This window comes from Xyrauchen texanus, chromosome 3 (genome assembly GCF_025860055.1).
Source record: "Xyrauchen texanus isolate HMW12.3.18 chromosome 3, RBS_HiC_50CHRs, whole genome shotgun sequence".
NCBI classification, from domain to species: domain Eukaryota; kingdom Metazoa; phylum Chordata; class Actinopteri; order Cypriniformes; family Catostomidae; genus Xyrauchen; species Xyrauchen texanus.
Window position 1 is genome coordinate 38,449,540 of NC_068278.1, and position 26,898 is coordinate 38,476,437.

At 37.8% G+C, this 26,898-nt stretch overlaps 1 protein-coding gene across 1 annotated transcript in view; it reads left to right on the top strand.

Moving 5' to 3' along the window:
• LOC127628343 (sphingosine-1-phosphate transporter SPNS2-like) overlaps window positions 1-26,898 on the top strand; it is an 80,920-nt gene that overhangs the window by 44,639 nt on the left and 9,383 nt on the right. The window contains exons 3-10 of the mRNA XM_052105066.1: window positions 4,876-5,012; window positions 11,390-11,541; window positions 14,555-14,621; window positions 16,812-16,954; window positions 17,591-17,743; window positions 17,961-18,150; window positions 22,601-22,666; window positions 23,238-23,336. Coding sequence (XP_051961026.1) covers window positions 4,876-5,012; window positions 11,390-11,541; window positions 14,555-14,621; window positions 16,812-16,954; window positions 17,591-17,743; window positions 17,961-18,150; window positions 22,601-22,666; window positions 23,238-23,336 — 1,007 coding nt within the window. The remainder of the gene's footprint in view (window positions 1-4,875; window positions 5,013-11,389; window positions 11,542-14,554; window positions 14,622-16,811; window positions 16,955-17,590; window positions 17,744-17,960; window positions 18,151-22,600; window positions 22,667-23,237; window positions 23,337-26,898) is intronic.

Sequence of the window (26,898 nt, forward strand, 5' to 3'; positions counted from 1 at the left end):
ACTGCTTCCATCACATCTTTTTTTTTCTCAAATTCTATTTGCAAATCTCATATTGTAAGTCACTGGCGACCTGTCCAGGGTGTCCCCCGCCTTTCGCCCAATGTTAGCTGGGATAGGCTCCAGCCCCCCGCGACCCTGTACACAGGATAAGCGGTTGACGATGGATGGATGGATGGATGGATGGATATTGTAAGTCTGCTTTCCATAGACAAGTACATTCACTCGCTCCAGTGAATCATTGTATCACAGTCATAAATGCTAATACATTGTGCTTCAAAGCAGCTTTACAGAAAATAGTGCCTTAATTCCCCCAAAGAAATAAATTATATAAGATGTTTATATACTCCAGAGAGTGTATGTACAAAAAACAAACAGTATATTTATTTTGTTCTGAGCCAATGCATTTAGTCTCTTTGGTTCCTGTTGCTAAAAACACAGCATAAAAATAGCCATACCATTGTGAGGCAAATTATAGCCAAAGTAAAACATGTGAAAAACAAAAAAGAGCTAGCGGGTGTCCTGCATGACTCTCAATTACAACTCTGATTGTAAAGGGTCTCCACGCTCTGACAGAAGGGTTTAGGAAGCAAGTAAGGAGGGTCATAAGGAGGGTCATTCTCTCTCAGAACAGTGGAAGGATGTAATCCATCTTTATATCATCTATCATCTCCAAGGCAGAAAAGCACGCCTGTCCAATCAACTATCTGGGAGCTTTTCTGACAGTTACAAGACCAAGTGAATTTTAAATAGAAAGCAAGCAGCAGTGAGTGACAGAGGAACATTGCGTTCTAAGTGAGAGGGAATCAAGAATTATATTTACAGGCTGTGAATCAGCCATTTGAAGGGCAGCATTACACAGCTGCTTGACGCTTGAAGATATGAAAGCAAGGCAAATATGTTTTCTTAATAAATCTTCTAGGAAAAATGGATCGGAGGTCATATAAAGGAAAGGTTTCATTTCTTTTTAAAAGGAGTGTTATTTGAAGTCAGAAAATTCCCACCGCATTCACCTGGTGAGGTATTTGACATGGCTCGAATAATTTTAGAAATGCCAGTAGTTTAGGTAAGCAATGAGAAAGTATGTTAATTGATGAAGCCTTAGGCAAATACTTCAGGTCATAGCAACCTGCAGAGGGCATGATCATGCTCTTTGTGCTTACTGTAATATGTGAGGGGTGGGGCGGGGGGCTTAAAAACAGTCATTCTTGTATTTTCAGCTAAGCTTAGTAGATTGATATCTTTGTTCCTATTTTAAGGATCTCATCTTACCTTAATTTTTTTTTGGAGATCACTCTATTGTGAATGAACATTCTGTTCTGTCAAACATGCTAATTTATACTCGGCAGGATGAACGGTTCTTCAGGGAAAGATGAGGATGGATATTTCAGGAGCTTTTTCACTGCACACAGGTTGTATATTTGGTGTTTGGTCCATATGTTCTCTCTGTCTCACAGTCACACATACAGTATACACAGGTGTTAGTGATGTGCATAGATGTATTATGTGATGAATACTGACAAAGAGTGAGGTCATTACCAGAGAAATTAGCAGAGGGCACAGATCGGACACAGAGAGAGTTATGGGAGAGACTGCAAGTGCAAAATCTCCCTCTGTCTTCCTATCGGTCTTTCTGTCACTGCTCTCTAAGAGGGAGAGGTGTTGATTGCATAGTTTGAGCTGTGGTTAGAGGTATCATACCCTCTGGGATTTCTATTCATTTAGTGTATAATACTGTACAGTATATGAGAAACGATTCCATTCTAATTAAATGCACATTACACTGACTCGTTTTCAATGTGGATGATTTTCTTTCTTTCGTTCTTTCTTTCTTTCTGTACACAACAAATTTTCCTTACCTCAATGTTTTTAAATAGAACCAGGGGCACTGACCATTCATTAACCGTGTCAGTGGGGCTAGCACAGCCTTAGCTACCGGGTTAGTGCATATGGTCGCATGGTAGGTTATGCCGCACTATGGGTATGGTCAAAAACTGTTTAGTCCAAGACAGAGAACTTGTATTAAAATTAATGTTACAAATTGGAACACCCAGTATGACAGATTTAGAAAAGGATATCCCACCTTACAGGTAAAAGAGCCAATCACCTTTTAGATGTACGTATTGCCTGTCATCAGCTCCAGAAAGCGCATTAGCTAGACCAGCTGGGAAACTAGTGTTTTTTAGTGTGATTTGAGGTAAAGAAGCACAATGTATTATACCACTGTTGTCAGATTTTACTGCTGATTTGAATTATGTTTGGATGGCACAGTGACTCAATGGTTAGCACTGTCGCCTCACAGCAAGAAGGTCCCCGGTTTGAGTCCTGCTTTTGTCGAGTTTGCGTCTTCTGCCTGTAATTCTGGGTTTTTACTCCAGGTACTCTGGTTTCCCCCACAGTCCAAAAACATGCAGTTCATGTGAATTGGAAACTCTAAATTGCTTGTAGGTGAGAGTGTAAATGTAAATGTGTTTGTCTGTGTGTCTTAGCCCTGTGATGGACTGGCCACCTGTCCAGGGTGTTTCCCTGCTCTCAGCCTGAGACAGCTGGGATAGGCTCCAGTAATGCAATACCCTAATAGGACAAGCGGCTACAGAAAATTGATGGATGAAATATGTTTTTTGATTGTAATCTCGACCAACCGTTTTGTCTTTACCCATTCAAGTAGATAGGAGCTGTACTTTCATGCTGCTTGTATCCATACAAAATAGTTTGTTAGTTGTCTCCTGGCTGATGACCCTGAAGGTAGACTGAAGGCACTGGAGGAGGTGCGGCAGTCTATATGCCCAGGAGATTTTGATAGCTACCTATGCACTTCATTAGGAGCTTTACTTAATGGTGACAGAGAAATTATAAGCAAACAGTTTCATTATGAGAATTTGTGTCCATCAGAAATGTACAAAGTAATGTTTTGATCATGTATCTTTAGTTTCGATGCACTCTAAGTTGCACAACAGGGTTGGTGGCACCACCCATAGCATTTAAGATAATTTTTGACTGTGTCTTCAAACGCCCAGCTAGATCACCTGAGAGCAATGTAAGGCATGTACCTCATGACATAACCAAACATCAGAGGGAGTGAAGACATCCAGTTTCACTTCTGTCAAATCAGATCCAACCTGTTGTAAGTTTTGTAAACAAGTCCAGCACTGACTCATTTAAACCACATTAACACAATTTAATTGCTATTGTTTTTTTTTTTATTTACCCATCGTTTAGAGTAGAGAAGTCTTTTACATTTTTGGAGACGATTTCAAAGGCAGCCTAATTACAATCACTAAGTGAGAGAACTCATGGTTAAAATAGCAGATCATTTAGCATAGTGCCGCTGTAATTTGTACTGATTTGAATGGTTGGAGAGAATGTTGATTTCCCAGCAGGTTTGTGTGGGCTCTGTGCCTATTTCTGGAGTGTTTCTGGAAGTCTAGACAACCTTTGGTTTGAACAAGCAGCCAAGGACAACACAGGGCAATGTTTCCGGTGGCTTCAGCAAATTCAAGCTTCCACAAAAATTGGAAGTTATTAAATATCCAAACATGGCCATTGATCAAGGGGGAGAGTGCAGAAATTTCAGCCCAGACTTTATAGATTTAGACTCCTCTGTATGTAACCAAGGACTCTCAGATTCAGCACTAAAGAAAATGTATTTGTGCAAGTGATTTATTATTACTGTATATTGCAGTAATAAATATTATATGTATAGTGACCCCAAAATGTATTTGGACTATTTACACTTGTATGAATGTATGAAGTGAAAGAATGACTTTGTATTATAATAAAATATCAAACAAAATCATTTATTATAAAGAATATAGCACAAACACACGTTTAAGCAAAGAAATATACAAAGTGATAGATAAATTGTTAAAAGTTATGGCAAAAAAATATTTGGACTGTCTGTTTGCCAAACTTGGTCAAACTTATCCATAGTTCATGTGATTATCTACACCTGTGGTTACTTAGTGTGTGAAGTTGAGGTGAACTGACTTCATACATCCACTAAAATATTATATATATATATATATATATATATATATATATATATATATATATATATATATATATATATATATATATATATATATATATATATGGGCCACTGTACAGGTATATGTGACATTTTACAGCCACTGTTGCATTTTACAGACTTAAATATAGCAGACTACTGAATTTTACCAAAGTCCTTTTCAAGGCAAGTCGGTCAACTTGGCGGCCATCTTCAGAATGCTCCTGGGTAGCTATTTTCTTAAGATTCAAGTGGCATAAAAGTACAGCTCGTATCTACTTGAATGGGGAAAGAATCTCCAAAATGGTTTGTCAAGATTACGATCAAAACACATATGTCAAATCAGCAGTAAATTCTGACAACAGTGGTATTATAAATTATGCTTCTTTAGTTAAAAGAAAATAAATTTTTCAGGCTGGTCCAGCTTATGAACATTCTCAAATTGACTGAAAAGGTGATGTCTGTATCTAAAAGGTGATTGGCTCTTTTAATTGTAAGGTGGGAAGCCCTTTTCTACATCCGCCATATTTGGCATTCCAATTGATCAAATTAATTTATACAAATATTCAATATTAGTCTTTGATTTTACAGACTACACTGCATTTGTCTCTGTCTGTGAGCTTGGAAATCTTCATGTTGCATAACACAACACACACATACACATTCTACTAGTTATGTGCAAATATGGATGCACGTGTTCACAATGATATACATGGTATCAAATGTTTAGTTTTCATCTGAATAAGTTAACTTAATTCTCTGTCCATCTTGGGACTCTAAATATACTCTAAACTTAAGCAATATTATATAAAGTATAGAATCTTTTTTATTAAATTAAATCACTCTCTCTCATTCTCTCTCTTTCTTTCCAGTCTTCATCTGCAGTTTCATGGTGGCCGCACCCATTTTCGGATACCTGGGGGATCGCTTCAACAGAAAGATCATTCTGAGCTGTGGAATCTTCTTCTGGTCTTGTGTGACACTGCTCAGCTCCTTTATTACCAAAGATGTAAGAGTCCAATTTTTTTCTTCTTCTTCAGCAAGCATCTATCTAAACCTTCAAACTCATGGTTGCTAAGAACTTCTTCACAAAATCATGTTGATTCATTTTAATAAAATCTTTAAAATATAAATGCAGATTATTTTTGCACAGAAACGGCTGGACTAGTTCTTGCAGTGCAAGCTGTGTGTATTTTTAGAAGCAGAACAGCAACCCAGCCCAGCCGTAGCATCTCTGGAGCTCATTCAGTTTCTGGCTCATTTAAGAGAGAGCTTTGAAACAACACTTGAGTCATTCAGCATAGCAGGACCCATTGCACATAAATCTGCTGAAGTCTCTTTAAAAACATTGTTTTACAACCAAAAAGCTCACTACACTCAAATGTATGTTATTAATCATTTAGATGCCCTGTCCATTTTCTCTCAACTCTCTCTTGCTCTCTTTGCTTTTATTTTTTCATTTTCCTTTTGCAAAGATTAAAATGACATGCTCACTTAGCATAACACTAGCCATGTCTCTAAAGACCTCTTGTTACAGTGCAATTGCTGTTTGTCACCTCCTCTTTGTCTTCTCTATACATCTTACTCTCTGTTTCTTCCCACACTCATTCGCTCATGTCATAGAGAAATCACAGTTGTTAGCCAATCATTGTCAAGAGTCACAAATCCACCCAATGCAAAACCTGCTCTTTAAAAAAAAAAATATTGGACCCATGGCTGATCTTTAATCAAGCATTTCTTTAATGAGAAACACTAATTCTCACAATGATGGGCTAAAACTAACATAGACCCTGGAGGATAATATGAAAGCTGAAATGTGGGTGGCAGGCAACAATAGATGATAAAAAGTACATGCCTTTAATTGATACTTATTGTCTAGAATCCTTTGCAAACCCAGTCAATCAAAGTGTATACGTGTGTGTGGGGCCAGTCTCTGGGGAGGTTATTGAAACAGAGATAAAGAGTGGCTGCTTATTAAAAGACCATGTTAATGAGAGAAAGACAGGGAAATGACAGCTGAGATATGTGGCTAAGATAACAGATTCTAGTGAGTTAACTTCTCTGACATACATTAGTGTGTTTGCGGTTTTGTCCTTTTGCCTCTTGCCAGTTTTCATTTTCAATGAGTGTGTGTATCTGGAGGAAATGTGTGTGTGGTCAGAATGGGATGGCCGAATGCCACAGGGGGTATAAATGCTTTAATCCCCTCAATCTGCAATGCTGAACAGACACTGAGAGGAGAAGCCACTCTGCATCAATGTCACATGTTCCCTTAGAGAACGCAGACCCAAACACAGATGCATACATCAGCGCAGAGGATACAGATATCCTTTATCTGTCAATCATTCTACCCACGGCTGTACGCTGTTATATAACATTCTCCATAAACAACAGTCTGCAGATCATGTTTACACACAAGCTCCTCTATAACCATCATGTTATTATTACTGTAACATTACTACAAGGGCTGCATAACATTTTTAATGCAGTGTTCATAATGGATACACTAAAATTATGAAAAACGCTATAAGACCAAGAAGAAATATATGGATGGGTGAAGTAAATGACTGAATGTGTGTTCTGTTGTATTATACTTTTTTGTCTGTAGAAATTATCTAATGCATCTCTATACTGCTTCAACTGACCTCTCGACCTCTAGCTGATTTGTTCCTCATCCAGAATTCCCTCAGAACTCGATGTTCCACTTCTTTTAACACAATTTCTTAGAGATTTGAGAAAAGATAGTCATTTTACTACACTTTATGGCAGGAGCATAATTGAAAGTAGGGGTGGGAATCAGCTGGGATCTGGCAATAATGTGGGAATAGCTTACTTGTGCAGGATCTACAATCTTTACAAATGAAAGTTAAAGACATTCACCATCCACTTTATTAGGAACAAATGTACACCTAATCAACTAATGCATATAATCATGCAGATATGGGTCATGAGCCTTAGTTAATGTTCACATCAACCATCAGAATGAGGAAAAATGTGATCTCAGTGATTTCAACTGTGGCATGATAGTTGATGACAACAGTCTCTAGAGTTTACTCAGAATGGTGCCAAAAACAAAAAACATCCAGTGAGCGGCAATTCTGTGGATGGAAATTCCTTGTTGATGAGAGAGGACAACGGAGAATGGCCAGACTGGTTTGAGCTGAGAAAAAGACTACAGTAACTCAGATAACCACTCTGTACAATTGTTGTGAGCAGAATAGCATCTCAGAATGTACAACACGTTGAACCTTGAGATGGATGGGCTACAACAGCAGAAGACCACATCAGGTTCCACTTCTGTCAGCCAAGAACAGAAAGCTGAGGGTGCGGGTAAAGGATGGTTGAGGAGGAGGCAGGGACCGGCTGAACAGTCAACATAAAGGTTTAATGATATAAATTAACTTTAAAACATAAAACATAAACAAACAGACACACACTACATGGCCACGTGCATCTCTCTCTCTCGAACCGGCATCTCCGGCTGACCCTTATCTCGCTCTCCCACTGATCAGCTAATTCAGCGCTGGCCTTGCTCCATCACTGCCCAGCCATGCCCTCCTCCTCGTCACATAGGGTAATATAAAACAAAGAATAATTGAAAATATAAAAAGGTTTACAAGAATTACGTTGCTAAAACGCTTTTCTGGAATTAACAGAAAAACCCTAATGCTTTGAATAGTTAAACAGAAGTAAGGAGCATAAGTGGCAATTGAAAGGGAATTTTTAGGATATCTGTTGCCTATGGAAATTCCCCTAGCCAAATTTAACATAATCGTGTTTCTTGCTTTTGACAAATGACAAGAAAACAAAACGTCAGGGGCTGATGGTGGTTTTTAGTTAGATATGCACATATTCATGTGGAACGTATTTGAAAGCTCATGTTTATGTATATGGTTTTGGTTTTGAGGGATGAGGGAAGTCAGACGTGTACAGTCAGTCTTGCAGTATTGCAGCCTCATGAATTGGATGTGGTCTGAAAAAAAGACAAGGAGACAGATGTGTCAGCTTTGTTGTTCAACCTTGGGGTTTGAACCACGCAGCCACAATCTCAGATAGAAGCTGAACATGTAAAAATGAGGGGGGCAGTGGTGGCTCACTGCCCCCCACAGGTGGGGGCAGTGGTGGCTCAGTGGTTGAGGCTCAGGGTTACTGACCAGAAGGTTAGGAGTTCAAGCCCCAGCACCACCAAGATGCCATTGTTGGGCCCTTGAGCAAGGCACTTAACTCCAGGTTGCTCCAGGGGGATTGTTCCTGTAATAACTGCACTGTAAGTCGCTTTGGATAAAAGCGTCTGCCAAATGCGTAAATGTAAAATGATCAGATCAGATAATCTATTTTTAAGAAAACAACACCTAATCATGTACAATTAATTTTACATCTAGTTCATCATCACAAAAATTAAAAAAATATGATTATATATTTGGCCATATTATACTGCAGAAGCCTCAGTCTAGGGCAGTGTGTAATGAGTCAATGTCACTATATATTATGCTGTGTGTATGTGTGGGTTTGGCAAAGCAGGGAGTTTACAGGGATCACCAGCCTCAAGTCCCATCCCTTACACCATTAATCCTATCACATCTGGAGACAATGAAGTGTGTGTGTGTGTGTGTGTGTGTGAGTTTGGCAAAGCAGGGAGTTTACAGAGATCACCAGCCTCGAGTCCCATCCCTCACACCATTAATCCTATCACGTCTGGTGACAATGAAGTGTGTGTGTGTGTGTGTGTGTGTGTTTCACCACAACTAACCACCCTCCAGATGTGTGTATGCACTGTGCTCATGTGTATGTGTGTGTGTGTGTTGGGGTGAAGGGGGGAGAGGTTGTATAACATACAAACAAACATTCATCTACTAGGCATCATCTACTGCCTAGCCTCTATTCTTGTATTCCCTCACAGCACTTCTGTCAATAAAAATCTAGCACATAGCTTTTGTCATTTTTGAACAGAGTCACAAAAAGCAGGAAAAGATAGAGAGGCTGTTGAGTTATGTAACAAGTAAACAACAACAAGTAAACTTACTATTCTTTTAGCTGTATATTGAGGAAATTCTGTCACACCAAAGACTGTCAGGTGGAATAGAATAAGAGATGAAAAGGAGGAAAGGGATGTGAGGGATTCTCTCTAAAAAGTGACCACCATACGACCGCACGAGGATTGCTGCTTCTTGTTTTGAGAGCAAGAACGACATTTTTGAAGCACACACAATTATTGTCATTGGGTATAGGAGTACAATTGGTTTTGGCTGGGACATTATCTTGTTTATTTCCTCATATAATTGCAATAAACTGCAAAAAATGCAGATTTAAAGCCAAACTGAAAACTCGTCACTCGCCCAATGCTAGTAAATATTTGCTTTGGTGAGTGAATAAAACACCACTAAATAAAACAAATACTTGCCAATTGGCTGGTCAATTATTTGAAACTCCAACATAATGCATTATTTAATAAGAATCATAGTCTGACCCTCTCTGTTAGTGACATACCAGTAACTGTGCAAAATGCACATTTAGGGAAATGTTTATGGCCAGAAATGTTTTTCTAATTTTGGTCTCTGTTTACAAAATAGATGTAAAGACTAAATATAGCTATAGGTGTATAAGCACTCACAACTCTGGTCTCATTAGCATTTACAGGAAGCTTGTTAGTACACAGGGGTACACAAAAGTCTGCCACAACAGCATCTGGCTGGTCAGGTGGCGTTGTGAACTCCCTCAGGAGATATCACACATGGAGGTCTGCAATGACAGATCTCTCTCTCTCTGTTGTAGACACAGTAATGGGATGACCTGGTGTCTCTTGAGGATGTCCATATTTGCTGCTTACATTTTCAATCGCTCCATTAATGCTGGGTGTGACTCAACTACCTCTCGTGTATGTATGTGTGTGTGGGCAGATTTAAGTGGTTTATGAGGACTTTTATTTAGGTTACAAACTGGTAATTACAAGAGTATTTTGCCATAAATGTGGTTTATGAGGACATTTCTAGTGTCTCCATAATTCAAGTCGCTTAAAAAACATACTAAACAATGTTTTATTGAAAATGTTTAAATGAAGAAAGTTTTTTGTGAGGGTTAGGTTTAGGGGTATGGTTAGGGGATATACAGAATCAAAATCATTAGGTCTATGGAGAGTCCTCATAATGATAGCTGCACCAACATGTAAGTGTGTGTGTGTGTGTGTGTGTGTGTGTGTGTGTGCGTGCATGCGTGCGGGTGGGTGTTCGGGCATTGAGAGAAAATGAAAGGTGAACACAGCCAAAATATATGAGACAGAGTCTTAAAGATAGACAGATGTAAGTAGTGAGACATCATTCAGGAGCGGGTGTGAAAAGAAACAGAAGAGCAATGTGATATGAGTGTGATATTATGGAGGAGGTGTGAAAATGACATGGAGAACGAGGTCATAAAGTAAAGAGAAATGGACCATGTGCACAATAGTGAAAGAAATCTATAACAATCGTCCTCAATTGGGAGACTGCCAGGAAGACCCAAATTCTCCATAGCAGTATAGATGTCCATTACACACCCCCAGATTTAAACGTCTTCACATGAACAGTTATACAGTATATACAGCGAGCCATTTCAGGGAAGGGTGGTTTCTTAGTCTGGCTTCCTTCCTCACCAGTAACCAGATCGAGGTTAAAGGGCAACAGACAGCAGTTATCATTGAAAATATAGGATTCTTGCTCTTTAGCCACAAAAACAAACTGTATTAAAGGATTTGTTCACTCAAAATGAAAATGCTGTCATCATTTTCTCACCCTCATGTATTTCTAACCCCATACGACTGAATTTCTTATAGTAGGAACACAAAACGTTTTTCAGAATGATAGGGACTGGTAACCTCAGTCACCATTCACATTCATTGCATCTTTTTCCATACAATGAAAATGAAAATGAAAGGTGACTGAGACTGAACATTGTGTGTTCCATGCAAGAAAGAAAGCCAGATGGGTTTGAAACAACATGAAAAATGTGTCAATTATTTTGAAATAGCCTTTAGGGTTTGTCTGGTTCCTTGTTTATTTCAATTCTCATTTAACTGAATGATCAGTCAGATCTCAGTCGCAGAAGACAGAATCTATTTCTTTCAGAGAATGAACATCTTTCATGTAGGCCGGCTTTAATCAGATGGCTAAATGAAGAAAAAACTTCACAATATAATTCAAAGATCTTGATCTATAGTGTTTAAATGTCAAGGAATGAGGAAATCAGAGCCATATTTGGATGATTGATTAAACCATTAGAAAGCTGCTGGTAATGTTTTGTCTGCTTTACAAGTCAATTGGTAATTGAATAGCCTAAAAAATTATTCCTTCATACATCATCATTATTTTAAGAATAGTTTCCTTTTTTCTGATCATATGACCTCTTTCTTTGCAGTATTATTGGTTGCTAGTGCTGTCCAGATGTCTAGTGGGTATCGGAGAATCAAGCTACTCCTCAATCTCTCCTACAATTATTGGAGACCTGTTCACCAACAACAAAAGGACCATGATGCTCTCTGTCTTCTATCTGGCCATCCCACTGGGAAGGTGAGTTTTAACAGCCATATAACAAATTCTTTTCAACAACACAGTGTATTTTGTGTTTAAGGTGTTAAAAAATGTATGTATGTATGTATATGTGCATTACCTTCACATACTGAACAACATCTTGCAATTTAATCATTTACTAGTTGGAGAAAACAAACAATACATAATGAAAAATAAATGAAAAACAGGCTTGAATTCCATTTAAAAGATTTTGCAACCCCTGTGAATAAAATAAATACATAAATCAAACATCTTAAACCAGCCTAAGCTGGTCTTAAAGCTAGTCTCCCAGCCTAACCAGCTGACAAATGCCCCAAAACCCCACTAAAACCAGCAAACATACCAGGCTGACCAGGCTTGGAGACTAGCAAAGACCAGCAAACCAGCATAGGTTCCCTCATTGAAATGAACTCTGTTTCCCTACATATCTGAACACTGCAGCTGTTGCTATCAGGCCTTTTCTATAGACTACTAATAGTATCGATGAAAGACTGAGTGCATTCAGAGGACAGGAGCTGGAGCCAGGAGAGTTGTGGTATGTGCAGGCTAATAGGGTTTGGCCCTAACCAAGCAATTGACAGTGGGAACAATAAGAGGTGAAAGACTGGAGTGCTGCAGTGTGCCGCCTCAGTTCCTGTCCAGCACCCTGTTTATCTGCAGTCAGGTTGTTACTGTTTCCAGGAAGTGACTTCAGCCATGAGAGCACGGTTTACCAGGAAATGGATTCCTCTAATGAACATGGACAAACTTTTCTGTTGCTAATAAACATGGAAACACTGGCTCATGTGGGGCACTGTGGGCTTTTGCTTAAACGAATGTGTGTTTGCTGATAAGGACCTATTGTTTGATTGGTCAGGTCAGGCTGATCCATCAGTTGGATATGCCAGGGGCAGTTGAAGATAAAACAATGTGGTTTACCTGCCGAGCGACAGTCTTTTGCAAATGTCTGGGAATACAGGAAGTGTGTGTTAGGTTAAATGCTGGGAGGGACACTCAAAATTTAAACAGAATGATTAAAACTCTGCAGTTATGCAAGAGCTTGTGATGTACGATAGGAAAACTGAACAAATGCCAAATACTGGTTGACTACTGTACCAAACCAATTTAGTAATATAGTAAAATAGTTAGGAAGAACCAACTCCTTTATGACAATGGTTCTGAAAATAAATTCTCATTAAGCACATACTTTGGCCATTTAGTGTATTTAAATCTCCTCCGTTAAGTAATCATTTTCATATGTCAAATAATCAGAGGAATGCTCTGAAATAGTTTCTCGTTTGAGCTTATTCATACTAAACTTCTCAGAAGATTAATTGAGTTTGCAGAATGATTTCCCAACCTGTTCAACATTGTACATTTGTATTTCTTGCTTTTCCGTGGCTACCACACACCTTTATTAATGATGACATTGTGGTGAATGTAGCACCTTATAGAAGCAAATACACTTTTTGGACTACCTTTTGCCTTTAACAAACATGTGTGGGAAGGTAATAGGTGTACAAACTTGGAAGGGTTTGATACCCGAGGGCATTCAACAAACATGCATTAAGCCAGACTGAGTAAGATTGAGAATAATAATGAATCAGATGGAGGGAATTTGGAGGAATACTGTTGAACAGAAATGGAGAACTGATGGAATTAAAAACAGCAAGACACCCAATCGATTTGTTTTTTGGTGAGCAGATGATAAGAGGAGAAAGAACAATTTACACACAGCCAGATGACACACAGCTCAGTCCAATAACATCCAGCGACTCTCTAAGACCAGATAATCAGCATACAGACAGACAGAGGGAATAGTTCTTGTGTGTTTTATCCCAGAGATCATAACAGTGTAATTATGAACTTTATCAGACAGTAAACAGGATGTAAAGCTGAGAGAGTTTGGTCTGTGTCTGAAGAAATGTGACTCACAGATTCCTCAGATACCAGAATGGACAAAAGGATCCCAACTTGAGTGCCTGCCTTCCTCATTTTCTTATATCATTCTTTCTGAGCCGGTATTATATAGACATACAGGAATATCAGTGTGAGAAAAATGCCCTTTGCAGCCCCATCTTCCTACTGCTAGCAGGGATTGAGTGTGGAATCTATGAGAATTAGTTCATCTGAACATTTGAATTTAGGATTTCACAACAGTTCCCAAATTCATCCAAACCCAGAGAAACACTGTGTAGAAAGCTGGCACAGTAGGAAGCTTTCCCCAGTCATCCTCTCTCTTTCTCTTTCCCTTGCTCTCAAAGCCGATCTGTCATTCTAAGCCCCTGAGCAATGATAAGTGGTTGACTCTCTTACATAGCCAGAGGTGATGTTTAGTTTAAAACCATTATCAGCGGCATTAGTTTGCATGCTGAGTTTAGCCAGCCAACCCAGCACATAAAATTTTTAGGGTGCATGACACAGCTTTGGGTGGGACAGACAGCCAAAAAGGAAAAAGAGATGGAAACCCAGCTGAACACCCCCCAAACATCTTAAACCAGCTTAAGCAGGTTTCAGCTTGTATAGCTGTTTTTCAGTTTGGCCAAGCTGGTCTTCAACGGGTTAGTTGGTTGGACAGCTGGTCTTCAACCCTGACCAAGCTGGTCTAGCTGGTTTTCAGCCTAAACAAGCTGATCTTCAGCTGGATTTATTGGTTGGCCAGCTGGTCTTCCATCCAAACCAAGCTGGTCTAGCTGGTTTTTAGCCTAAACAAGCTGATCTTCAGCTGGTTTTATTAGTTGGCCAGCTGGTCTCTCAGCCTGATCAAGCTGGTGCTCAGCTGGATTAGATGCTTTGAATGGTGGACCAGCTGATATGTGCTTTAAACCCTATAAAACCAGCAAACCAGACTAGTTTTACCAGGCTGGTAGACCAGCTAACAATATTAGACTGGTTTAAGATGTTTTTTTGTTTTTTCAGGCGAGAGAGAATGAGGATTGAGAGAGTAAGCCAGCATTGGCAATATCTCGGTGTTTATGACTAGAATATGATGTTTGCTTGTATATGTTGACATTTTTTGCTCTCTTCTACACAGTGGTCTGGGATACATTCTGGGATCCATCGCTAAAGATGCTGGAGGGGACTGGAAGTGGGCACTGAGGGTAAGAGATGTAAAATGTGTGAGTCTCTGTGTGTATATCAATATTTTAGAGGAAGCACGAATAGCCTCCACAAATACTCACCCTTTCCTACCATGCTGTTCAAAAATATTTTTAAAACCCATGGCAGACAGGTGAATCCTGAAATACCTTCGCCCAACTCTTGAAAAATAAACATAACATTCCTACCCCCTTGAAACCTGTGTGGTGAGCACTCACAACCAAAAGTGCACTAATGTTAAAGTGCATTAATTTAGCATTACCTCCAGCTCTCTTGGGTTGCACTCATACACGCTATCCTTAAGTCTTTCCTCTAATGAAATAACAAGGTCCTCTCAGTTCTCACTGCAGTCATTGTGTGCCAAAAATCGAGGAGAAGAGGGGGCTCGCTTACAGAGCCCCCTTTGTTGTAAGATATCCTTCTGTAACTTACAGCGGTATCCAAAGGGCCAAACCTTTTAATGCAGTTTCAAATATGAATAGCTAATTAATAATATCAATGAATGAGGGAAAATGACGGGCTGCAGTCTTTTTTGACCATTTTGTAAAACAGGAGGGAGTGCAGCAAAAACAGCCAAAACAAAACTTGTCAGAGAAAGTAAAAGGCCTCCAGAAGTGCTTTGGATTCCAGACATTTACACCTTCATTAGCTCAGTGCTCTTTATAAACAAGGCCCTTCACTCGTTTTGTTGAAACTTTAATAGGTGAAAGCTTAAATTATCAGGTGGTCTTTATTAGTCATTCTTTTTGTACGGTCATAAAGAATTCACAGAGAGTCTTATCGTGTATTAAGTATGCTCATCTTTAAACTCTTGTAAAGCTCTTAGAACTAAAAGAAGACTTTAAGAGTGTCAAACCCCCTCGAGCTTATAAAAACACTTCTCCGAATGACAGTTATATGGCCCTGAGAAACATAAATGGCTTTATTTGCAGCTACCTTTTTGGAAAACACATTTGCTAACAGCAGTTATTAATTTATCAATAAGGGCAATGTAAATGAGGATGAAATAATAAAGACAGTGGATAGAGAGATGTGGGTGATGTTTTATTTTATTTTTTTACTTTTGTCATTTTTTACTAATTCTTACTAAAAAGATGGTGTGATAACGAGATCAAATCCAGGGTTTAGAGAGACTCAGCAGTTCCATATCGAAGCACTGCAGTACCTCGATACATAGAGAAAAATTCAGAGTGCAGCATAGTCAAGTGATCTATTTCACTCTCACCCTGTTCAGTAGGCAGATTTATAATGCAGCAACTGGATCACTAGATCCATACAGACACTTGCACACCATTTTGAGCAGAGCTTTGCATTAAGGTGCCATAAATTATTTCCAGGAGATATGCACCTGACAGGCACAATTGCTTTGGCTTTCACAAGCAATGGAGGCTTTTACGCTGTTTCTATGTGGGCGAGCAAACCAACTAACATGCACACACACACAATGAGATACACATACATACACAAACTGCTTTGCTGCAGCCATCAGGAAGGATGATAAAAGAGATAATATCTCATGGCCTGGTGGACAGCAGTTGCTCCCACAAAAGGGAGAACAACTGTAAAAAAAGAGAGTATGAAGGAAAGACACCTACTTCACACAGCAGTCCAGAACACAGTCGACAATACACACACTGACTGAATTATAAAAAACAACTCCAAACCATAAGGAAATCAAATCACAAAATAACACCACATTATAGACCAAATGAATAAATTGCTAGACCAAACAGGAAGTGAGACAGTTTCTTATCATTGTTCAAAGCACAAGATTTTGTTTGACAGATGACATGGTAATACAAGCAAGCCTAGTTACAGTAAAAAGCACTGTAACTCATACTGTGTGCATATGAGAGAATCTTTTTTGTAAGATAATTAGACTTGTTTTCAGAAAATGTATTTTAATTTTAATGTATTTTTCTTAACCCATTGGAAATAGTGTTATGCTTAAATCAATTTGCCAAAGGCATAAGTAAAATAAACCTAGTAGCATAAACAAGATATTCTCTTAAGACAAGTCTTATTAATATCTTTTGCAATTTTGCTTCTCAAGTAAATTTATCTGGTTTTAAGGATTAATATATTTTACAGTGGAAAAAAAAGATCATAATTCTGATTAAGCAAATTATTATTATTATAATTTGTTGCCGTGTGTACATAAAGACATGGTTTTCTTCTGTTCTATCTAAAAGGTTTCTCCTGTGTTGGGGTTGACTGCTGGTGCCCTCATCCTCATCTTTGTCCATGAGCCAAAGAGAGGGTGCGCTGATCAACTGGCTGGACGTATAAGGACACGCACTTCCTGGCTCTGTGACATGAAAGCTCTTGCCAAAAAGTATGGCTCATTTTAATTCTTTGATAACACTTTACAATAAGGTTCCATTTGTAAACATTAGTTAACAACATAAGTTAACTTGAACTTACAATGAATAATACTTTCACAACATATAGTAATACATTTTAAATCAAAAGATACATGTGTTAACATTAGTTAATGCACTATGAACTAATAATGAACAATTGTCTTTTTACAGAGTGTTAACTAACATTAACAAAGATGAAAAAATACTGTAAAAATACTGTATATTGTTCATTATTAGTTCATACCTTTCGTCTGCTAAAAAATTAATCCACATGACTCAAGTGGTTAAATCTAGGTCTTCAGAAGTGATATGATAGTTGTGAGTGAGAAACAGATCAACATTTAAGCCCTTTTTTTAAATACTATAAATCTCCACTTTCACTTTCACCCAATTCTTCTTTTGTTTTTGCCAATTTGCATTCTTCATGCATATCACCACCTACTGGGAAGTGAGGAAAATGTACATACGCAGTTACATTTGGTGATGCTAGTGGCACAAAAATGGCACTCCTCAGCTTTAAAAGAGAACACTTAGACCCCATGTTTTCTCAGTCGGATACATTTGATTTATGCATACTCATTAATTCAACTCACATTTGTGCTCCCCAGCCGCAGTTATGTGTTCTCATCTCTGGCATCAGCTGCGGTGTCATTCGCCACAGGGGCATTTGGGATCTGGATTCCTCAGTACTTGTTTAGAGCTCAAGTGGTGCAGCAGACAGCAGTGAGCTGCACCAATCAGCCATGTAGCAGCAAAGACAGGTGAATACAAAAACATTTACATTTATGCATTTGGTAGACACTTATCTGAAACACCTTTCAGTGAATTCAAGATATACATTTCTATCAGCTCATTGCCTGGTAATGGAACTTTGGTGTTACGAGTGCAAAGCTCGACCAGTTAAACTAGAGGTGCATACAGTACACAAAAAAAAGTTGACACTTTTGACAATAATCCATGCTTCTCTTTCATCTCCAGTCTGATTTTCGGTGCCATCACCTGTGTGACGGGTCTGTTGGGTGTGGTGATTGGTGCTGTAACCACGCGACTCTTTCGGCAGAAGACAGAACGTGCTGATCCTCTGGTGTGTGCAGTGAGCATGCTGGGCTCTGCTATCTTCATCTGCCTCATCTTCGTTGTGGCCAAGAAGAGCATTGTCGGAGCATATGTGAGTGGCTTGGTTTCTTTGTTGCTCCCAAGACTGGGGTCAGTTTCGTCTTGGTTACAGTAATGTTTTACAGAGTGTTAAATCTCCTACCACTGATCTTAAAACTGAGCAGAGGAACACCCTAGTGGGAAGTACTTTGGTTTAGTGAGAATTTCAGTTTAAGTCTACGTGTCTATTCCAAAAATGTACTTTATATTCATATCTCTCTAAAATGTCTAATATAATATGAGTTAATATGAGTTGATCCATTATTCTTACAATGCTGAGCAGACACGTCATGAAATAGGTCTCATTTATTGGTTGCCATGGAATCATTGTGTTAATACCCAGATTCTCCTGATAGGCTTCTTAACACAGTGCCCTGAACATTTCTGGTACAACTCCCTTCTGACTACCATAAAGTCAGGATGAAATAAGGTCACGTCTATTCAAAGTTCAATATAGGGTTTTAAACAGATTTGAAATCTGTTCCATTTAGTGGTTTTAACAGCCATAGTTGCTTGGTAGGTTTGTTAGGTCCAAACCCAACACTAAAATAATAAGAAAGGCAGGCACTGCTTGCTTGTTTAATTGGTATGTAAAGCAGGAAAAGGGTGCAGTTTTCAAAGTTACTACTGAGAAACAATGGACTGTGGCATTTCTGAGTAACTAATAGAAACAAGTTATGCTATGTAAGTAAATTAAATGCAACCAGATCACATTCATTGTTACAACATAAAACACAATCAGGTCAAAACACATTTTCAGTGCATAAATGAATAAAACTCCCTTCTGCCCAAACTAGACTGAAGACCTCATAATTGTTTTTGATGAAAAGTTTCGATATTTAATGTATTTTTAGGGCCTTTTTTGACTTTCTTGTGAACAAAAGTAGCTAGTACACAGTGATAACACCACATACCGTATCTAATGAAACTAATTTAATCAAGCTTTCTCAATGTTTGCAATCTTATCTTAACTATGAAAGGTTAAAAACTGTACCCTCAGCTGACATTTGGCAACCTCTCTGTACCTCTTGTGCCTTTGTTAAAATTTGTGCTGACTTTGAAAAGGTGTACTGTCTAAGGAAGACAGCTATTCAGGTGAGCTGTGGTGTCTGGTTTGAGATGTGACCAATATACAGTAGATGGAGTCTCATAAACTCATGGATCAACAGATGGTTCATGATCTATACAGGCATGAGAACCAGAACAACAACATTAATAATAGCTTTTTAACAATCCTCTATTTTTATCAAATAAATATAATAGAATATAATAGAATTACTTTGTTTTTCAATTTATATGCAATACTGAATACTTTTCATTATTATTTAAAATTCAAAAGAAATCACTTTAATCACTTTGTGGCAACTTGTTTTGAAAACTATTGTGCAAAAGGGAGAAATGTATTTAGATAATTAATGCATATATATATTTTATCAATTTCTAGATTTTAGGTAAAAAAAAAAAGTTTAATTAATGTATAAGTGAAAATGTATCTTTTAGGACCTGTAACTGGTCACAATTACTTTTTGCCTTAACTATTCAATTTTAAATTGTCCTGTAGTGTGACAAATGAGTTTTTAAAAGTACACATTTTCCATATAGTCTCAAAGATAATATGAATTAATAAAAGCAACATGCATACATATTGTTAAAGTTTAATTTAGAGTACAGCACTTCACACCACAGGGCATGTCAACTACCCATTTGCCTCACATTGTGCATTATGTCACTCTCACAGAGAGCTATTAACCAGTGCAGATTTAACAATAAATGATCACAGATTTTGGGTATTTATGGAAATGAAAGACAGATACAGGCCTGTATGCATCTTTTCAAACTGATAACGTTACAGTGGCTGAGCTGGGTAAAAGTATCCCCAGCTCTCAACTAAAGACTTGAGCAGCCCCCTCAATCACCTGTCAAGAGGCCTCTGTAATTACATCCAAATGGACCATACAAAAAACAAGGAAATCCAAAACTTTAAGTAGGGAAAATATTTTGGAGTGAGAAAATTTGATAGTGACAGATGTGGTGTCTGAGAATGTGACAGCATGCTAGAGAGAGACAGAGAGAGAGAGAGCATGAGAGAGAGAGAGAGCACTGTTGGGGTCCGCTCCAGCAGGGACAGCTGCTGTCTCGTCAGCATACTGGCTGATCACACTTCAGAGTCCAGAGTCCTACAGGGTTTTACAGTTTTTGCCTTTCTGTCCATCCGTCACGCTGTCTGAATCTTAACTCTCTTTGAGACAGAATTTCATACATGTCCATACACACACTCACTACCATTCTACTCAGGTATTCCCTTAAACTGGCATATAAAAGGAAATCAGGAATAATTGGAATGCTGGTTTTTTCTTATTTATTCCAAAAATGTTTGCCTAAACCTTTGAATTTTTGACTCTAACTTGTAAAAGTTCTTAGATTTGACATACAATGTTAGCAGTCATTACCTTTGTAATTTAAATGCATACCTTAGTTGAGCCGGACACAAGTAAACTAGAAGTATATGAAGGATAATGTAACTATACATTCATAATACCCGTGCTGTATAATTGTTACAGTGGTATTTGATAAATGTAACATGAAATGGAAAAAGTTCTATATCTACAGTAGAATGGAAATAATTAAATTTCATGTGTACGTACTAATGTTAGAAAACACATCCTCTAACATTTGACTTACACTGGTAGTAACCTGCAATTTTTACCTCAAAGGAAAAGTTTACCCAAAAATGTAAATTCTTTCATTTACATCATTTTGATGTGTATGACCTATTTTCTGCTGAACACAAACTAAGATTTTTTTGAAGAATATCTCAGCTCTGTTGGTCCAAACAATGCAAGTGAATGGGTACCAACATTTTGAAGCTCTAAAAAGCACATAAAGGCAGCATAAAAGTAATCCTTAAAACTCAGTGTTAAATCCATATTTTCAAAAGTGATATGATACGTTGGGGTGACAAACCGATCAATATTTAAGTCTTTTTTACTATCAGTCTTCACGTTTACATTCTTCTTTTGTTTTTGGCGATTCACATTCTTCATGCTTATTGCCACCTAGTGGGCAGGATGGATAATTTTTATAAAAAGAGACTTAAATATTGATCTGTTTCTCACCCACACCTACCATATCACTTCTGAAGATATGAATTTAACCACTTGAGTCAAAGATATGGATTACTTTTATAAAGTCTTTATGTGCATTTTGGAGATTCAAAATTTTGATACCCATTCACATAAACTGATAGGACCTACAGAGCTGAAATATTCTTCTAAAAATCTTTGTTTGTGTTCAGCAGAAGAAAGAAAGTCATACACACCTGTGATGGCATGAGGGTGAGTAAATGATGAGAGAATTTTAAATTTTGAGTGAACTATCCCTTTAAGGTTTCATTTCTACTTGATCTAACCTTTAAAAAAATACTTTTCAGGTTGATTTAGTCATATTAAATCATATTTTTATTGGAATAAAACTAGTTGATTTAAATGTTACCACATGAATGTAACATTTTTATTTTACCTGACAAAACTTTTTTTTAACATACTGAAGGAAAGGCTATAAAATTGACATTAGACTGTAAACGTAAACAGAAAAAAATTGTTGATATTTTATGATGAATATATTTTAATAAATTGTAAACTTTAAAGTTAAACTTTTTAAATGGTTAAGAACACCAAAAATTACATTAGACATTCAAAACCCTCACATCTCTTTTACTCCCTAAGGTCATGTTTTTGTCATTTGTGTTTAACATACAGTGTCTCTCACAGAAGTCAGGGCCTAACATAAAACCAGACCCTGTCAAAGCCAGAACAGAACAGCCACTGGAGAGATCAAATTTCCTTGCAACTAAAGGTTTTTCGCACAATCTGATCTGGACTGACCCCAGGTCTGCCTAGCAGCTGCCATCAGTCGCATTACAGGCTGAATAGATGCAGAGAACCATGTACACACTGTCAAGTCACTCTGTTTAGTTGAGATATTCCGTTCTTGTGTCTCAATCTGGCATTAAGCACCTCGAAAATCTGGATCAAACAGCATGTGTGGCAGTTCATTTGTGTGGGAATGCTGAAGTCAGTTAGTCTATTCTCATGGGATTTCATTAAGTCTGTTAAAATATCTTTGCTCTTGTTAAACTGACAAGTTTTCAGCTGCCAGACATTTTGAGTTCTTCTCTAGTTGAATGCTAACTGCTTGTCTGTTTTTATGGTTTGGAGCAAGAAAAGGTTCTATTGCCCTCAAATCAAAAACGACATATAATGTAACCACAGTATAATAACACGTTTTCTTATTCCACAACATTTATTGGTTTTTTTATGATTTGGTAGAGGGGCAGGGTTAATTTACTCTTTGACCAACAGTAAACCCTGTATAAGAAATGTAGAGAAACGTTTCATTTCTAAAGAATAAAATCAAATATGATTGACCTTTCCTCTCTGTTTTATCTCTTCCCTCTCTATCAGATCTGCATTTTCATTGGAGAGACGCTGCTGTTTTTGAACTGGGCCATAACAGCGGACATTTTAATGGTACATATTGAAAGCCTGTATTTATTTGCTGGGCAGAGTGGAAACTTTAAATCCTTTAACTGTAACAAAAGTGGTCATCTTTCCAGGCTAGTTTCTTATTTTGAATTGGTAGGATGCGTGACTACAAGGTTTGGTATAGCCTGGGTGGGGCCCAAGACAAAATTGCTGCCTTTGATTGCGCTTAATGGTAATGCCACTCATGGAAAATAAAACGAAATAACAATTTTAGTTTGTATGCTTTTCATGTGTCAAGGAAGTGAGCGAGTTTGAAAAGTGAGAGTACAGAGAGCAAGAGAGACAGGCAGTAAACGGGAAGAGAGACAGAGTGAGAGAGTGTGTGTAAGGCAGAGTGAAAAACTTAGTAAGAAAAGCTGTCATGAAGTTGAGTCAGCCAAGCTTTTTTTGCATATTTAAACTCCATTCAGTCTAAGTCAGTGTAAAACAATCTGACATTGCTGGAACTCTAGAGGCAACAAGGTATGCTAAATTGAGTCCTTTTGTAATTTAGGATTTCCTGTTTATTTAGAGACATTTTCACTCTTGTTTTCCCATCACTTCTATCCTTCTGCAGTACGTTGTCATACCAACCAGAAGAGCCACTGCTATCGCCTTTCAGGGCTTCACCTCACATTTACTAGGGGATGCTGGGAGCCCGTACCTCATTGGCCTGGTAAGAATGTCTCACACGCACAAACTTATGTTATGTTTGGATGGTGGTCCCCAAAACGATACTGATGCTATTTATTTAGTTGGAGGACTCATGTGTGAATACCCTTTCTAGAACAGTATTTCCGGTTGGCAGTAGAGCATGGGCAAAACATGGTTTACACTGATTTTACATTGATTTTGGTCAACTTTTTCATGTTTACAATATTGCAGTTCGAATTGCAATTTTTGGTCCAGTTCATTCAACCCTTTTATTCCGTTTTTTAAGGAGTAAGAAAAGAATGCGGTATTCAGTAAGGAGTCATGCAATGTGTGGATCAATACTTAATCTTTGCTTTGCACCTCAGATGGATAACCTCAATCAGTTTATTGACACACAAGCAGTTTTGAGAGATACCATAATGCTGGAAAGAGGAAGTCAGTAATATTGAGATTAAATTGTGGTTTTATGGTAAATTATACATATATGACACATCCTTGTCACACCCTTTTTTTTAGATCAAAATAGTGAAATTTCAGAAAAGGCCTCTAAAGGGAACCTAGCTTTCCCACTCCTTCCGATCTGTGACTTTCCAGTAATACCTCTCCTCACGAGACATGATTCTGTTGTTTATATTCCAGTCACCAGCATATTCAAGGCTACATTCACCCACAAGTGTTCCCTTCGGACTCTTAAACACTTCTGTCCAACAGTAAGCTACGCCGCCTTGTGCCGTGTGACATTGTGCTCTGCGATTGATACGCTAAACCAGGCACGGTTTCCCTTTTCCGATTTCCACTTTTGTTCAAGTTAACAAAACAAAGCTGAACCGATCACAGTGGGGCATAAAATCATCATTCTTCTCAACTCTGGAAAAAGCACACAGTGGTTCCTAGACTTCCGACATTTGCTAGACATTCCTGGCATTCCGAACAGGAGTCACTGGAGTTGATTCAGGCTCAACAGTAACTTCTGTGCGTGCCTCCAACAATTTCATAGCCCCCTGCCCTGCTGGACTTAGGGGTCAGACCCATTGTTCACTTATTCCATTATTACTCTCAACTCCTACAAATAAAGTACATTTACAGTCTGTACTTAAAAGGTATAGTTCACACAAAAATGAAAACTCGGTATTCATTTACTCACCTCATGTTTCTCCAAACCTGTATAACGTTTTTCTTTCGTGGAACACAAAAGGAGATTTTATGCAGAATGTGAGGAACAAATAGCCTCAGTCAACATTCAATTTCATTGCATATTTTTTTCCATACAATGAAAGTGAATGGTGACTAAGACACCATTCTGCCTAACATTGAATTTTGTTTTACGGATGTAAGAATTTCATGCGTGCTTGGAAAAACATAAAGTAAATGATGACAACATTATGCAGTTTTTGAAGGAAGGATACTGTATATTGTTTGTACTTCGTCATTTCAATGCATACACTTGTTCTGCAAGAGTGTGCCATAAGCACACAGTAGGAGGAAAAATGTGACCAGTCTGCCTGTAAATTGTATCTACAATATTTCTATCTCTCCTTCACAATCTCTGGTATTTGAACCACCTGGCACAGTTAATTATTTAATGGCACTGATTCTAACCTTTATATAGAATTCAGCATTCTTTAAAGGGATAGTTCACCCCAAAATAAAAATTCTCTCATCATTTACTCACTTTCATGCCATCAAAGATGTGAATGGCTTTCTTCTGCTGAACACAAATAAAGATTTTAGAAGAATATCTCCTTATAGGTCCTTTCAATTTAAATGAATGGTAGCCAGACATTTGAAGCTCCAAAAATCACATAAAGGCAGCATAAAAGTAATTCATATGACTTAATATATGTTGTCTGAAACGATGCAATCACTTTGGTTGAGAAACAGATCAATATTTAATTCCTTCTTTTACTATAAATCTCCACTTTCACTTTCAGAATGTGAAATAATATGAAAGTGATAGTATAGTATAGTATAGTATAGTATAGATATATAGTGATATATAGATTTATAGTAAAAAAGGACTTAATATTAACCTGTTTCTCAGCCACACCTATCATATCACATCTTAAGACATAGATTTAACCAATGTAGTCATTTAGATTACTTTTATGATGCTTTTATGTGATTTTCGGAGCTTGAAATGTCTGGTCACCATTCATTTGCATTGTATGGACCTACAGAGCTGAAATATTCTTCTAAAAATCTTTGTTTTTGTTCTGCTAAGAAATAAAAAAGTCATACACATCTGGGATTGCATGAGGGTGAGAAAATGATGAGTGCATTTTTGGGTGAACTATCCCTTTAAACAAGCTACATTTGCAAAAACCTAAATGACATAAAATATTACAGCAAGTCTTGATTTTGAAGAAATTTATAAAAAAAAAAATTTAGTGTGGTTTATGGTTTAAGTGAGAGGGGGGCTATTAGCCAATGTGGCAAGAAAATAAACTTGTTTTCCTTCCGAGTTAAGTGCATCTTTCATACCCCATTCTCAAATAGCTTTTTTCCGTATCTTGTTTTAAGGATGTTTCAATATTTTTTTTTTTTTTAATGGAAAAAAGACAAAAATACAGAGTACGATTTTTTTCTTTCTTTTTGCAGTGCAGGTAGGTATTAAACACTTTCCCAAAGATACTAAACATAGACTTCACAGAATAAACCTGGTCCAGTATTGCAATTAGGAGTAATTAGGAATAGGATTAGAACTGTGAGGATTTCAAGGTTCAGACATGTCTTAAGCTTAAGGTTAATTGACAGGAATGTGTGGGCATTCTCTCGAAGACCAGAGGTCAAGTTCACTCGAGACACTTTATTAGCAACATAACAAATGCCATCTTATCAAAAACGTTTTCAAAATCACCTACCTGCGATTCTCAGAAACTTTGGCAGACAGCTGGGCAATGAGGTTATCATGGTTTTGTGACTTGCTTCATTTGTGGCTATGTGTGAAATATGGGTCAAGTTCAAAGGACTCTTTATTTCTGGGAATACAATGATCTTATGGAGAAAAGTTTCCAATTTTACTGTAGATTATAACTGGGGTTCTTTTTCAAAGGAAGTTTTGGGACATTCTGACCTGTCAAGTCCAGGAATGTTAGACCAAGCAGTTACTTGGTAATTTCTCTCCACAGGTCTTGCAAGCTTGTGCGAAGGTTCCTCTGACGTACTTCTGTCACAAAAAATCCTCATACGTTAAACAAAACATAGGAAAACTGTTTGTTAGAGGAAAGCCACAGGAACTTTGACTCTAGATAATCACACTATAGTGTTTCCAGCTATTAATACATGTTGTCCAACTCAGTGAACCATTATTCAAGCAGAAGTATCCAATAGCCTACTTAAGGAAGAAGGTTTAAGAACATGTAGCAGGCTGTCAGTGCTTCTATTTCAGAAAGTGATGTTTGGAAAGAGATCAATTCATGTATAAGGCCTTTCAATTTAATGACGTTTCCTAAATACCTGGTAGAGTTCTCCATTTCACTCTAACTGATGTAAAAACATTTGTAGTACCTGTGTATTAATCTATAGCCTTGGGCATAGTGGGTGCTGTAATTATCTCAAATAAAATAGGCTACAAGCCACAATCT